Source organism: Phyllobates terribilis, unplaced genomic scaffold (assembly GCF_046119375.1).
Source record: "Phyllobates terribilis strain yellow unplaced genomic scaffold, ASM4611937v1 Scaffold_4__5_contigs__length_816908805, whole genome shotgun sequence".
Classification (NCBI taxonomy): Eukaryota; Metazoa; Chordata; class Amphibia; order Anura; family Dendrobatidae; genus Phyllobates; species Phyllobates terribilis.
Window position 1 is genome coordinate 401,455,919 of NW_027362764.1, and position 16,066 is coordinate 401,471,984.

Here is a 16,066-nt window from a genome sequence, read left to right on the forward strand (position 1 = left end):
CACCGCAAGGTATTTACAAAAACACTTCTGGGCCCCAGGGGGATACATTGGGGGATTCATATAAAGTAGTGGACAACTTCTTTAAAATATTGCATGTATTCTGATATGTTATCAACAAAAATGTTGAATAAAAAAAGTTCAGTGCACAAAAAAATATGCTCTCACACAACTCCATTGATGGAAAAAAGTTACGGGTCTCCGTAGCAACACAATACAATTTTTTACTTTCTATAAAATTCTGATTTTTTTCTGAAAGATGAAGTCTAAATATAAATTCTAAGTTTAGTATTGTGTTACTCTTCTGACCTGAAGAATGATACTGCCAGATAATTTTTAATGCATAGTGAATGTCGTAAAAACAAAACCCAAAAGTGAATAGTGTCATTCAAAACTAAAAACTAAAACTCATCCTGCAAAAAATAAGCTCTCATATGGCTATATCAATGAACAGGTAAGATAGTTATGGTTCTTGGAACAAGGGAAGGAAAATCCAAACCAAAAACAAAAAAGTAACCTCGGTTAGTTCTTATAGGTTTAAAGCTGAGCTCTGATTGGTTGCCACGGGCTGGTTTCCAAAGCTGCTCTGTCATGGCAGACACAGGGGCTTTCAGCAGACCCCCGGCTGTCATAGCAACCCATTATCACAACACGATCGCTTCATGGGTAGGGGGGACGATCGGCACTTGGAATGGTGCACCTCCTTGCCATCTGCTGTAAGTGTCGCTGTCAGAGACTGACAGTGACATTAACAAGTTAACAGAAACTCATCCTATAACTGGTATATGTAGATGATGGCTGAATCCCACGCTCGGTACATACGTTAAGGGGTTAAAGAGGACCTATTATAATCAAGCATACTTTACAGTGGGGGAAATAAGTATTTGATCCTTTGCTGTTTTTGCAAGTTTGCCCACTGACAAAGACATGAACAGTCTATAATTTTAAGGGTAGGTTAATTTTAACATTGAGAGATAGAATATCCCCCCCAAAAAATCAAGAAAATCACATTGTATAAATTAGATAAATTTATTTCCATTTTGCAGTGAGAAATTAGTATTTGATCCCCTACAAATCATCATGAGTTCTGGCTCTTACAGACCAGTTAGACGCTCCTAATCAACTCATTACCTGCATTAAAGACAGCTGTCTTACATAGTCACCTGTATAAAAGACTCCTGTCCACAGACTCAATTAATCAGTCTGACTCTAACCTCTAAAACATGGGCAAGACCAAAGAGCTTTCTAAGGATGTCAGGGACAAGATCATAGACCTGCACAAAGCTAGAATGGGCTACAAAACCCTGGGTGAGAAGGAGACAACTGTTGGAGCAATAGTAAGAAAATGGAAGAAATAAAAAATGACTGTCAATAGACATCGATCTAGGGTACCATGCAAAATCTCACCTCGTGGGGTATCCTTGATCATGAGGAAGGTGAGAGATCAGCTAAAACTTCACGGGGGGAACTTGTTAATGATCTCCAGGCAGCTGGGACAACAGTCACCAAGAAAACCATTGGTAACACATTATGCCTTAAAGGTTTAAAATCCTGCAGTGCCCGCAAGGTCCCCCTGCTCAAGAAGGCACATGTGCAGGCCCATCTGAAGTTTGTCAATGAACACCGGGATGATTATGTGAGTTATTGGGAGAAGGTGCTGTGGTCAGATGAGACAAAAATTGAGCTCTTTGGCATTAACTCAAGTCGAAGTGTTTGGAGGAAGAATAAGCATGAGTACAACCCTAAGAACATCGTCCCAAACGTGAAGCATGGTGGGGGGAACATTATACTTTGAGGGTGCTTTTCTGCAAAGGGGACATGACGACTGCACTGTACTGAAGGGAAGATGGATGGGGCCATGTATCGCGAGATTTTGGCCAACAACCTCCTTCCCTCAGTAAGAGCATTGAATGAAGATGGGTCGTGGCTGGGTCTTCCAGCAAGACAATGACCCAAAACATACAGCCAAGGCAACAAAGGAGTGGCTCAAAAAGAAGCACAGTAAGGTCATAGAGTGGCCTAGCCAGTCTTCAGACCTTAATCCCATATAAAAGTTATGGAGGGAGTTGAAGCTCCGAGTTGCCAAATGACAGCCTCAAAATCTTAATGATTTAGAGACGATCTGCAAAGAGGAGTGGACTAAAATTCCTCCTGACATGTGCGCAAACCTCATCATCAACTACTAAAAACGTCTGACTGCTGGGCTTGCCAACAAGGGTTTTGCCACCAAGTATTAAGTGTTTTTTGGCAGAGGGATCAAATACTTATTTCTCACTGCAAAATGCAAATAAATTTATCTAATTTATACAATGTGATTTTCTTTCTTTTTTTTTTTGAATATTCTATTTCTCAATGTTAAAATTAACCTACCCTTAATATTATAAACTGTTCATGTATTTGTCAGTTGGCAAACTTACAAAAACAGCAAAGGATCAAATACTTATTTCCCCCACTGTATATTACAGTATAGAGGCACTAAATGTAGCTAAACATGGAAGAAATTATCATGTAATGACTGTGAGAACAATCATTATAATTATGAGAAAGTCATAGTGAATACAGTATATGGGAGCATGTCCAATTTGGGACTGACAGCTTTGCCTGCTATGTTATTTGAGGACAACTCCTGAAAATTTGAGGCTTGCTTCTAGTCATAGCCTCCGATCAGCAGCAGTATCAAACTTAGTTCTAATTTATCAATTTTCACATTTATAGAAACACAGAATATGTACAGTACTGAACAAATGTTTTAGGCAGGTGTGAAAAAATGCTGCAGTTAGAATACTTTCAAAAATAGAACTGTTATTGCTTTACCTCTTACTTTATCAATGAAAAAAACACAAATCTAAATCACATACATATTTGGTGTAATGACCCTCTTTTCCTTTCAAAACAGCATCAATTCTTATAGGTACACTTGCACACAGGTTTTGAAGGAACTCAGCAGGGAGGTTGTTCCAAACAACTTGTAGCACTAACCCCAAATCTTCTGTGGTTATAGGCTTGTGCAAATCCTTTTGTCTCTTCAAGTAATTCCAGACAGACTTGATCATGTTGAGATCAGGGCTCTATGGAAGCCATGTAATCACTTTCAAGACTCATTATTCTTTCCACTGAAAATAATTCTTAATTACATTTTCTGTAAGTTTGGTGCGATTGTCCTGCTGCAAAATAAATTTAGAACCAATCAGACACCTCCCTGATGGTACTCTATGATGGATAAGTATCTGTATGTATTTCTCAGCATTGAAGACACCATTAATCCTGACCAAATCCCCAACTCCATTTGCTGAAATACAGCCTCAAACTTGCAATGAACCTCCACCTTGCTTCACTGTTGTCTTATTGTACAGTTCTCCAGCACTTCAGCAAAAAAGCTACCTTAGGTTACAGCCAAATGTTTCACACTTTAGTTTCTCAGTCCAGAGCACCTGCTGCCATTTTTTTGCACTCTAATTACTATGTCTTCGTGCATAGTTGAGTCACTTGACCTTGTTTCCGTGTAGAAGGTGTGTTTTTTTGGCGGCAATTCTTCCATAAAGACCACTTCTGGCCAGACTTCTCCAAACAGATTGATATAGCTGGATTCCACTAGTTGCTGACAGTTCTGAGCTGATGGCATTGCTGGACATCTTTTGATTTCAAAGGGAAGAAAGTATCATTTTGTCTTTCATCTGCTGCACTAAGTTTTCTTGTGCAACCACAGCATCTACAGTCCTCTACATTGGTCATTTCTTGCTGCTTTTTCAAACGATTTTGAACTGCACATCTTGAAACCCCAGTCTGTTTTGAAATCTTTGCTTGGGAGAAATGTTGCTGATGCAGTACTACCTTGTTCCGTGTGGCTGCACTCAGTTATCATTTTTTATGGACAAACTGCAGAACCAAAATACTCAATAATTATAAGCAATATATTAGTTTGCTACCAGAATTTATGGTGATCTGCAAAAATTAGTAACATTAGTCAAAATAACCTAATCTAGTGCCAACACCCTCAAAAATATCATGGATGGATCTATTTTTAATAAAATAGAAGTGCTGCTGACATCTAGAGATGATTATGTGATGCGTCCCTCCGCCATGACGTGTGTTTTGCCTTGCCTCTTCCTGGGGCGTGACAGTGCTGGCAATGTGACATCAGCTCTGCAGACAATAGCAGATACTGGAAGCAGCGGTGGAGACTCGGGGAGGATGAGTAAAGCACAGTTTGTTTTTTAAAGCACCAGCATTTTTTTTTATTTTACCGCAGAAGTGGTGCTTCAAATCCAAGTCCCGTGCCCCCTGGCTGATACTCACCTTCCGGGTCTTCATCTATTATCCCCGCCGCTCCTATCGATCTCTGGCAGTCTGTGACCTGCCGGCTGCTCCAGTGTTTGCTGGAATGAGTCGGAGTTCACAACTCAATACAAGTCTATGAGAGTTCTGGCCTTGTTGTGGCTCTCAAAGACTTGCATTGAAAGCTTGTGACAAAGCTTCTGACTTCCGGCCAGTCAGTAGCTGCTATCACAAGATGGTGCTGCGGGACCAGAGCAGCTCCGAAAAACAGTGGAAACATCAGGATGAGTACAAGACAGGGGGCACGGAGCTTGGGTTAAAAGCACCACTCCAGCGGTGGGAAAAAAAAACATTGGAGTGCTGCTTTAACTACAAACAGCTTCTGAAAGGGAACAATCCCTTTAATTTACTGTGCACAATAATATCGCAACATTAAAAGCATCACCCAATGTGTTTCAGGGGTGTTAGTTCTCCATTCCTCTGAGATAAAGTGCCCATTACTTCTGCCATTTCATACATTACCTGAGACATCAATTCCTGACTCCTAGCTGCCCCTTTCACACTGGGAAATCCTGAAAATAATATAGCTGACTGCTTGCATGACTCATGGGAAAATCCCTATCCTATGGTGACAAGCAGTACTTTGGTTCATGTAATTTATTTAATATTCTACCAAATGCTGCCCTCTTCTGGCTGCTTATCATAAGTACAGCCATATCTCTCTTTACAAATAGAATTGTATGAAACCCTTTTACTGTACCTTTACAACTGAGTACCTGCTCCAATTGCCACTTTTTCACTCATTCTGAAACTGTTGTCTTTTTTTTATCATTTTACTCCAGGGGTCAAGGACCTTTGGTTTTTCCATTTTTGCGTTTTTGTTTTTCCCAGAACCATAGCCTTTTTATTTTTCTGTCAATATGGCCATGTGAGGGCTTATTTTTTGCGGGATGAGTTGTATTTTTTAAACGGGATCACTAGTTTTACCATAATTTGCACTGGAAAACGGTAAAAAAATTCCAAGTGCGGTGAAATTGTACAAAAAATGCAATTCCACAGTTGTTTTTTTGTTTTTTTTACCATGTTCACTGAATGCTAAAACTGACCTGCCATTATTATTCTCCAGGTCATTACGAGTTTGTAGACACCAAACATGTACAGTACAGACCAAAAGTTTGGACACACCTTCTCATTTAAGCAAAGCAGTCATCAAAGCAAAAGGTGGCTACTTTGAAGAACCTAGAATATAAGACATATTTTCAGTTGTTTCACACTTTTTTGTTAAGTATATAATTCCACATGTGTTAATTCATAGTTTTGATGCCTTTAGTGGAATGTACAATTTTCATAGTCATGAAAATATAGAAAAATCTTTAAATGAGAAGGTGTGTCCAAACTTTTGGTCTGTACTGTATAGTTTATGCTTTATAAAAGTGGTGAAAAAAAATCCAAAGTTTGCTAAAAAAAAAAAAAATGGTAGCATTTTCCGAGACCCGTAGTGTCTCCATTTTTCGGGATCTGGGGCCGAGTGAGGGCTTATTTTTTGCGCGTCGAGCTGATGTTTTTATTGATACCATTTTGGGGCAGATGTGATGTTTTGATCACCTGTTATTGCATTGTATTGCAATGTTGCGACGACCAAAAAAAATAATTCTGGCATTTAGAATTTTTTTCTCATTACGCCGTTTACCGATCAGATTATTTTTTATTTTGATAGATCGGGCGATACCAAATATGTGTTTGTGGGAATTTTTATTATTATTTTATTTTGAATGGGGCGAAAGGGGGGTGATTTAAACTTCTATATACTGTGTATATATATATATATATATATATATATATATATATATATATTATATTTTTAAAATCATTTTTTTTACACTTTCTCCATAGGAGACTAGAAGCTGCAGTTTCCTGATCGTATCTACTTCATAGAGGTGATGAGCAGATCGCCTGTATACAGGAGAAATGCCCCTGTGCTATGAGCGCCGATCACTAAGTGGCGATCATAGCTAGCGAGACATGACAACCACTGGAATCTGCTGCAGACCCCGGGTTATCATGCCAACCCATCGGTGACCCTTGATCACATGACGGGGTCACCGATGGGTGGGGCTAAGGCCGCGTTTCCTTTCAGAGATTAACAGCGGCGTTTAGCTGGTTAACAGCCGTGGGTGGATCGCTATTCCACCCGTGGCTGTTGCGGGCACATGTCAGCTGTAAGAATCAGCTGACATATGCCCGGTTCAGTGCGGGCTCAGCAACAGAGCCCGTGCTTAACCGGGGGTGGTGGCCTGGGGCGTATTAGTATGTCCTAGGCCACCACACCCCGTTAAGCACGGAGTAAGGATTTAGCAGATTAGGATTTCTTTAGAGAATGCAAAATGCCTAGAGATGCTTTGATGCGTAAAACTGTGTAATATTACATTGATGCTTGTTAATCCTTTCTCTAACCATTATGGTTGCCATTCTTACATATTAGAGGCTACAAGGCCACTCCAGTATGTAAATTACATATTTACTTCCACGTTTGGGGAAATGTTTATTATATGACACTCAATTTTCAATTTTTCAATTTCTTATGTGTGATAATTTCACAACTTTAACACTTTTTTGTGGCCACATGTATAGACCCCTACACTACTTATCACCTTCCCTTTTTTTAGTTTTACAAACCGTTAAAGGATTTGTCCACCATTGGACAATACCTTCTTAAAGTGAATGCGTTACCAGATCAAAGACCCTGATTTCAGCGATGTGTCACTTACAGAACTGCATGATATCATTTTTATACAATCACAGTTTTATCTGCTTCACATCTACCAGTTCTCTGAATGTTGAGCTCTGTATAATCCCATCCACACCACTGCAAATTTTTGACCATATACAATGTATACAGAAAGTTGCCAATCAGTGGTGGGGCGGGGTTATATAGAGCTCATGAGTATGCGACTACCTGGCAGTAGATTTACTAGTCCTCTATTGATAATCTCCTGCTGATAAAACAGTGATTTCTATAAAAAGTACACTAAGCAGCACAGTAAGTGATAGATCACTGGAATCAGGGTCTCTGCCACTATGTTATGCTGCTTTTAGATTAGGTGGCAAAAATTTAAAGATAAATTCATAGAATCATAGAATCATAGAATGGTAGAGTTGGAAGGGACCTCCTGGGTCATCTGGTCCAACCCCCTGCTCAAAGCAGGATTCACTAGATCATCTCAGACAGATGTCTGTCCAGCCTCTGTTTGAAGACGTCCATTGAAGGGGAACTCACCACCTTTCGTGGCAGCCTGTTCCACTCATTAATCACCCTAACTGTCAAAAAGTTTTTTCTAATATCTAATCTGTGTCTCCTCCCATTTAGTTTCATCCCATTGCTTCTAGTCTTTCCTTGTGCAAATGAGAATAAAGATGATCCTTCTACAATGTGACAGCCCTTGACATATTTGTAGACAGCTATTAAGTCTCCTCTCAGTCTTCTTTTTTGCAAGCTAAACATTCCCAAATCCTGCAACCGTTCCTCATAGGACATTCCCTTTATGGGCCCTGGGTACAGCATAAATTAAAAAAAAATCTATACTTACCTTTTGGAAAGGTAATGCTCCTTTGTTCTTAGTCACGTGTCCACTGCCAGTCTCCTTATAAACAATGTCACTTGACTGTTGCAGCCAATCAGCAGTCTGGTACTACAGAAGTTTCTATTGAAAAGAATAAGATCTGTTCTGCAGTACTCAGTAGCTACAATACACATTAAATGGAGCTGTGCAGTGTTCCATGTGTTTATCCCGGGCTGCCACCGAAGCTTATGACAGCTGATTGCTGGGGGTGCTGGATGCCAGACCCCACTAATGTAATATTGATGATCTACCCAGCGGATAGATCATCAATATATTCTGAATGGATAATCTCATTAATAGAGATCTGGAGGAGGATCCGAAGATTAAGGAAACTTGTAAAGGGAGGAGCAGAATGAAAGCTCCCATCACAAAGATAAGTGTTTATTATACAAAATGTTTAATGTCCCCCATTTTATGCTGATATTGCTCTACTAGCATTTGTTCTGCCTCTTTTTGGAGCGGATTGTTGGAGTTTACCATAGATCCTAAGGATACGTTCCCACGATGAGCTTTTGGTGTGTTTTTGACTTTGTTACGTCAAAAACAAAGCGTCTTACAGTTCCAGCAAAGTGGATGGGATTTATACAAATCTCCTGCCCGCTGTGCTTTTATTTTACTCAGAGTAAACTGACCTGCGGTGCGTGTTTCAAATACTCAACATGTCAATTTCTCTTGCGGGTGCACTGAGTTTTCTTTGCGAATTTTCCCCATAGACTTACATTAGATACGGAAAATCCGCAGGTAAAAAACATACATGCATTTTAGTGCGTTTCTGCAGCGGAAGCGCATCAAAAATCCTTACAGTCCGCACCCAAGTATGTCAATCAAGTTTTGTCAAAGCCAAATACCAGGAAGTATCAAAAACAAAGCAGCTTTAATTAAAGCGTGACACACCAACATATATAAATATATAAGGAGGAAAGCTTTGGATATATGTGAGTGGTAGAAGGGCTACTACTCATAGGGAGTATGTGGAAAGTTTTTTCTACGAAGTTTGAAATGATGATGCTAAGGATCGGAAGCATTTCTGAACTCTTGTGTTTTTCTTGATTTTTATCCCGGAACGTTTGGGTGCCTCCCATAAAAAGGGGAGACCACCCGGACTCCTGGCAGAGTTAGCAAACTCCCGGGTCCTGCTGAAACCTTCTACTAGTCAGCATTTTATTTTGGTCTGAGGTATCAAGGAGATGGGTCCAGAGGCATTGACGGAGCATGCAGTAGGTGGAGTGAGTGTCAAGGGGGCATGGCATATAAAAGGGGGTGTGACAACTAGTGACTTACAGTGTGGCGCCCTGCTGTGCACAGGTGCCACAGAACCAGTAGGGTGCATGGATGGACTTCTCCACAAGAGGCCCTAACACATTGACACATCGCCACTCTACCACTTCACACCACCAGAGGGAGCCGGTTACGGATATATATAGGGAGGGTGGAGCCAGGCAGTTTAGTCATTCTTCAGTCAGAGTCTGAGAGCGTGCTGATGCTGAGAGCAGCGAAGATGCAGCTCGTCTGCTGCTGCCGTAGTGAGGGCCCTGAGTGTGGCCGACGGCAAAGAGGAAAGGAGAGAGGAGTTGAAGGGGGCAGAGGAGCGTACCTGGCTGACCCCGAAATATATGCCGGACACCGGGTCCGCGCCTACCGGGCCCCTTTATACCCAGTAGGGACCACCGGACACCTGGAGGACTACAAGTCCCAGGTCGACCAACGCTGACTACAGTACCAGGGCTAGGAGTCACGGAGGCCCCAGCGTCCAGGGAGAGTGATCTCAAAGAGAAGGCCCTATCACCAGGTCAGCAGGTGCAAGAGAGAGAGAGACAGCAATTAAGCCAGGCCTAGCTCCAGGCAGGTCAGAAGCTTAACAAGTGGAAGCAATGGATGAGGAGGCCCTATACCCGCTCACTGGGGAGAGTCCAGAAGTGCACCCTGCCTACCGAGTACCCTGGACCATACCTGCAACTACATCAGTAAAGGTACTGAAGCGAACCCCCGTGTGAGTGTCCGTCATTTCTCCCTGACCCATCCTGGCCGCCTCTCCCCTGCACCACCATCCATTACCCCCCACGCTGCCCTGAGGCCTGCTCCATCTGTGGGGAGCCGTTCCATCACAAGCTGCCCTAACATCTGCCTCAGAGGACTGCTCCGCAGCGGCGGCTCCCTTTAGCTGCATACCACAGGTGGCGTCACAAACACTTTACAAATCCCCTATAAATATCCCCTTTTTGGTGACCGCCCTGGGCCATGGACCGGGCCAGCCACCATGATATCCCCCATCGGCATCCAGAGGCCCGGCTGCCGAGTACCCCACGGTCCTGGGGGCGAGTTATCTTCTGGCGTCACGAACAGGATTTCGTGCCCGTTGCAACGAACAGGATCCTGTGCCCGTTGCCACCGGGTACTGTGCGCTTTAAAAGACTGTAATACTCACTGCGGTGAAGTTTTTCCGCCAATTGCCACTGTTTCCCGCCATTGTCCGCCATTTTCCTGTCGCCGCACGGGAAGAAGAGGGGCGTAACCGCGGAAACCCGAGAGGCGTGACTGTGAAAGCGCGCGAAGCCCAGGACACGCCCCGCCCCTGACGTCGAACCAGGAAGCGTCAAGTCCTGGAAGGAGTCCAGAGGACGCTCTGACGTCAGACGCGAGCGACGCAAGGTCCTGGAAGAAGACCGTCGCCCGCAGAGCTGCGGCCTACCTGATAAGAAGTGAAGAAGGTAGGATACGGTTTACTAGGGGGGCGCCACCATGGCTGACGACCAGCAAGCCGCCGATGCACCGGTTAACGCTTCTGATGCCCAACTTGCACCCGGCGCTGCACAGGCCAGAGTGGCCGCCCCACCAGCAGGGGTCATGACTCCATTAATACCCATGGCCCTGCCGTATATCCCTGGAGCGAAATGGCTTCCCCAGTATGATGGCAAACCAGACACCCTGTCTGGATTCAAAAGGAAAATATGTGGTGTACTTGACATGTATTTTATGACTGGTAAGCAGAGAGCCGCTGTTGTGCTGGGACAATTGACTGGTGCCGCAGAGCGGGAAGTTGAAACCTGGCCAGCCGCAGACCAGGAATCAGTATCCACTATCTTTAAGAGACTGCAAACTGTGTTTGAAAACCGCACTGAGACAGATCTCCGGATGAGGTTCTACCACTGTGTCCAGAAACCTGAGGACAGTATCCTGGACTACGCCTGGCGCTTACAGGAAGCCCTGTGGGCCTTGAAACAGGTTAGTCCAGCCAGCATACAAGATGAGAATAAAATGCTGACGGAACAGTTCATCCGGGGGTTGAGGTCCCAGGAGGAGAGCAGAACTGTACGGTGGTGGGCTTTAGCTCATCCAGACGCCACCTTTGACACCCTGAAGGACATGGCTATTAAGGGTCTACAGCCCCTGGAAACAACAGGGACTGCTATCCAGCATTACCAGGGTGGGGCCACCCCAGTGGCCGCAGCACCCACTGCTCCTTCATTGACGGCTGAAACAAAGACGCAAATAGTGCCCCCTAGCGAGCTGGACAGCCTGCGCTCTGAAGTGCACCAGCTAAGTAAAACCCTGGCCACTGTCCTGCGCACCCTGCAGCTACAGACGGAGCCCGAGCCGGAAGGAAGGATCCTACTCGCCGACAGCCCTGAGGATGTCCCCTGGATGAGGAGTAGAAGGAGGACAACGCCACCCCGTAGGAGAACTGTGAGCAGCCAAAAACTGTTCCTGTACATAGTTGCACTCCCTGGAGTGCCCCTTAAGTGACCACGGAACAAAAACCCGTTTGGCGTGGCCGAAGACGTTGTCCAGCACCTGGATCATCTATGCCCTGTAGCCATGCCCCCAGGGCCTACGTTGAGGGTTTTCAGGCGGGTCCCTCATGTTCTTTCATCGGTGAAATGGACACCAGGTTACGGAACTTACTGTGACTTAATTAATGTTATTATTATTATAATTATTGTTATTGCTGTTATTCATTATTGTTGTAACCTGTTACAAAATGCTTCAGTCCAGGAGTACTGAATTGTACTAGGGGCGAATGTGCCGCCCTGCTGTGCACAGGTGCCACAGAACCCAGTAGGGTGCATGGATGGACTTCTCCACAAGAGGCCCTCACACATTCACACATCTCCACCCTACCACCTCACACCACCAGAGGGAGCCCGTTACGGATATATATAGGGAGGGTGGAGCCAGGCAGTCTAGTCAGTCTTTAGTCAGAGTCTGAGAGCGTGCTGACGCCGAGAGCAGCGAAGACGCAGCTCGTCTGCTGCTGCCGTAGTGAGGGCCCTGAGTGTGGCCGACGGCAAAGAGGAAAGGAGAGAGGAGTTGAAGGGGGCAGAGGAGCGTACCAGGCTCACCCCAAAATATACGCCGGACACCGGGTCTGCGCCTACCGGGCCCCTTTATAACCAGTAGGGACCACCGGACACCTGGAGGACTACAAGTCCCAGGTCGACCAACGCTGACTACAGTACCAGGGCTAGGAGTCACGGAGGCCCCAGCGTCCAGGGAGAGTGATCTCCAAGAGGAGGCCCTATCACCAGGTCAGCAAGTGCAAGAGAGAGAGAGAGACAGCAATTAAGCCAGGCCTAGCTCCAGGCAGGTCAGAAGCTTAACAAGTGGAAGCAACAGATCAGGAGGCTCTATACCCACTCACTGGGGAGAGTCCAGAAGTGCACCCTGCTTACCGAGTACCCTGGACCATACCTGCAACTACATCAGTAAAGGTACCGAAGCGAACCCCCGTGTGAGTGTCCGTCATTTCTCCTTGACCCGTCCTGGCTGCCTTTCCCCTGCACCACCATCCATTATCCCCCACGCTGCCCTGAGGCCCGCTCCACCTGTGGGGAGCCGTTCCATCACAAGCTGCCCTAACAGCTGCCTCAGAGGACTGCTCCACAGCGGCGGCTCCCTTTAGCCACATACCACAGGTGGCGTCATGAACACTTTACAAATCCCCTATAAATAATCCCCTTTTTGGTGACCGCCCTGGGCCACGGACCGCGCCAGTCACCGTGATATCCCCCATCGGCATCCAGAGGCCCGGCTGCCGAGTACCCCACGGCCCTGGGGGCGAGTCAACAGCTTGTAGAATAATCAAGTACTTTTCAAATCAAATCGAGCTCACCGTAGAATGCAGTACTTATATGAATATTAAAACATAAGTTTTACTAAATATCTTTAAGATATGTACAAAACACATAGACAAACATCAATTAAAAACAACATGTAGGGACCTTATCATCTCCCTATTAGGTCTCTTAACCTTTCTCCTGCCTGACCAGGCACCCTATTCTTATATTTACAACTCGACTCATTTCACCTTTTAAACAAGGTTCTTCAGAAGTGATGTTAGTAAATCATTTTTTGAGCAAAAATAAACTTGATACTTAGCTAGTCAGATGTTGGGACACCAATTGATAAGGTCCCCGTGGTTAGGGAGAGTGTGTGTGCTCCATACACGTGCACCTGACATCCGTGTATAGTGGATGTCAGGTATAGGTGTATGGAGCAGACTCTGGAGTAAATGGTGGGTGCGGCCTGTATTTTGAACTTGCCTCCAACAGCAGTGATCTGAGCTGTTTCTGATTGCTGCTGTTTAACCACTTAAATGTCTCTGTCAGTTGCTGAAAGCAGCATTTAAGTGGCATTTAAGTAGTGTGACCTGAGGGGAAGGCACATTTTTTCTTCCATTGCCCTCTATAACATAATCGCAGGGTGCCAATGGGTTACGATAGCAGTCGGTGGCCTACTGCAGGCCCCTGTGCCTCCTTTTGTGCCTAGGCTCCATAAGAAGTTCACAATATATTGCAATACTAACGGATCACAGGTTCAAGTATCCGATGGGGGGAGAGAAAAAAACGCCCAGCGGTCGGCGTTCATAGCAGATACATAGCAGGGCTGAAGCCCTGCTATGTGAAACACAGGCGATCGGATGATCGCAGCTTCTATTCTCCCATGGAAACTATTGAAGCAAGTAAAAAGTAAAAAAGAAATGTTTTAAAAATATTAAAAAAATTAAACAAATATAAAAGTTCAAATCATCCCCCTTTTGCCCCATTCAAAATAAAACAATTAAAAATCGATCAAAAATACACGTTTGGTATAACTGCATTCAGAATCGCCAGATCTATCAATATAAGAAAAAAATTAATCTGATCAGTAAACGGCGTAATGATAAAAAAATCGAGACTCCAGAATTACGTTTTATTGGTCGCCGCAACATTGCAATAAAATGCAATAAAGGGCAATCAAAACATTGTATCTACCCCAAATGGTATCAATAAAAACATCAGCTCAGCGTGCAAAAAATAAGTCCTCGCCCAGCCTCAGATAGAGACGCTACGGGTCTCGGTAAATGGTGCCTTTTTTTTTATTTTTATTTTTTACAAACGTTCAATTTTTTTTCACCACTTAAATAAAAAAAAGCCTATAGATGTTTGGTATCTACGAACTCGTAATTGCCTGGAGAATAATAATGGCAGGTCAGTTTTAGCCTTTAGTGAACAGGGTAAAAAAACAACCCAAAAAACATTTGTGGAATTGCACTTTCCGCTTTCCAGTACACGCTATGGTAAAATAAATGGTGTCGTTCAAAAGAACAACTTGCCCTGCAAAACACAAGCCTTCACATGGTCATATTGACAGAAAAATAAAAAAGTTATGGCTCTGGTAAGAAGGAGAACAAAAAATTAAAAGGCAAAAACGGAAAAATCCCAGGTGGTGAACCCCACTTAAATTTTTTTATGATTTTGCAGTATACTATTGTTGCAATTCAAAAATACAACTCGTCTTGCAAAAACAACAATCCCCCATACGGCTTTGTCAGTGAATGAAAAAAAAGTTATGACTATTGAAAAAAGGGGAGAAAGACATGAAAGTCATCAACTACAATATAATTTGTTGGAGAACCTGGGAAACAAGAGCTTACAGGGGAACTCCACGTAAATAAAAATGCATTTCAATCTACCTTTTGCATAAAACTATGAGGGCTGATATCTCTAATATGTAACTTCATGTGATTCATTACTTCTTATTGTGATTTCACGTCTTAGCACTGCTGCTGCTGCTGCGTGCTCCTTTTCTGGGATGCTAGGACGGAGATCAGGGGGTGTAGCTTCCATCTTGCTGCTCATGCAAACTAGCCCCTGACCAAAGCTGATCACAATCTGTGTGGGGGTTTGATGTTCTCCCTCACTCTCATTCTCTACTTTCTGCCTGCACTTTCATAGCTAGTATATGATATGTCATTTCCTTCTTCCTGCTTCTCCAGCTCTCACTCCTCGCTCCATGACAAGTCACCTTCAAGCTGTAGAACCAATTGAAGACAGTGCTCCTTAGGAAGTTTCATATATAAGTTCTTTATTCCCCCATATAACGATTTCGGCAACGTTTTGACCTGTCTGGTCTTTTTCAAGCTGTGTACTTAAGTCAGGGTTCACGGCTAAATCTGCAAAAAAGTAATTCAGATGAAACCCTTGATGGAAAAATTCAGTATAATAAAGCAGACTGAGTCACTTTGGATCCTATTTGGCAATTTTTCTGGCTACATCTGTATTTTTAGGGGTTGACAAAAGCATGGTTGACCGTGGTTTTGTACATACAAAAGCGACACTAATAGAACAAAAGCTAAATGGAGCCCAAAGTGACTTCATCTGTTTCATTAGAGTGAATTGGTTCCATCGCGAAACTATTCAGAATGTAACTGCAACTAGGCAAGTCACATACACAAGTGACAACCCCTCGAGCAGGCAAGAGAGCAGAATCCTGACAGTGTGCATTATGCACAATATGTGGTCACAAAAAGTAATTACAGAAATTTAACAAAAGCCCGGAAAGGACCACTTTATCCGCTAATCATAGTGTTGTTAATGATAATCTTACAGTGTTGTATAACTTGAGTATATTCAACTTTATTGTAGAGAATTTCGAAATTGATAACACCAATCGGCTTGAAAAACGTAGGTACTTTCCGACAAGAAATAGCGCTGATAGGAGTGAATTGCCAGATGCAAACTTATTTGACAACTGGAGAAGTACAGGTAACTCAAATATAGTATACTCAGTACAATGGAATAACAAATATAGTTATTAAGCTTTGTTCACCCAGTGCAGTTTGTGTGTTTTTTAAAGGGAATTTGTCAGCATGCTTTTACTATATAATCTGAAAACACCATGATGGAGAAGAGAGC

The 16,066-nt window shown here is 43.6% G+C and overlaps 1 protein-coding gene across 8 annotated transcripts in view; it reads left to right on the forward strand.

The window, feature by feature from the left end:
• LOC141265436 (NFX1-type zinc finger-containing protein 1-like) overlaps positions 1-16,066 on the forward strand; it is a 249,779-nt gene that overhangs the window by 8,899 nt on the left and 224,814 nt on the right. For 4 of the 8 annotated variants that reach the window (XM_073678513.1, XM_073678515.1, XM_073678514.1 and 1 more), the window contains exon 3: positions 15,797-15,916. The exons of the other annotated variants lie outside the window; for them this stretch is intronic. In XM_073678513.1, the coding sequence (XP_073534614.1) occupies positions 15,797-15,916 (120 nt within the window). The remainder of the gene's footprint in view (positions 1-15,796; positions 15,917-16,066) is intronic. 8 annotated transcript variants of the gene reach the window in all.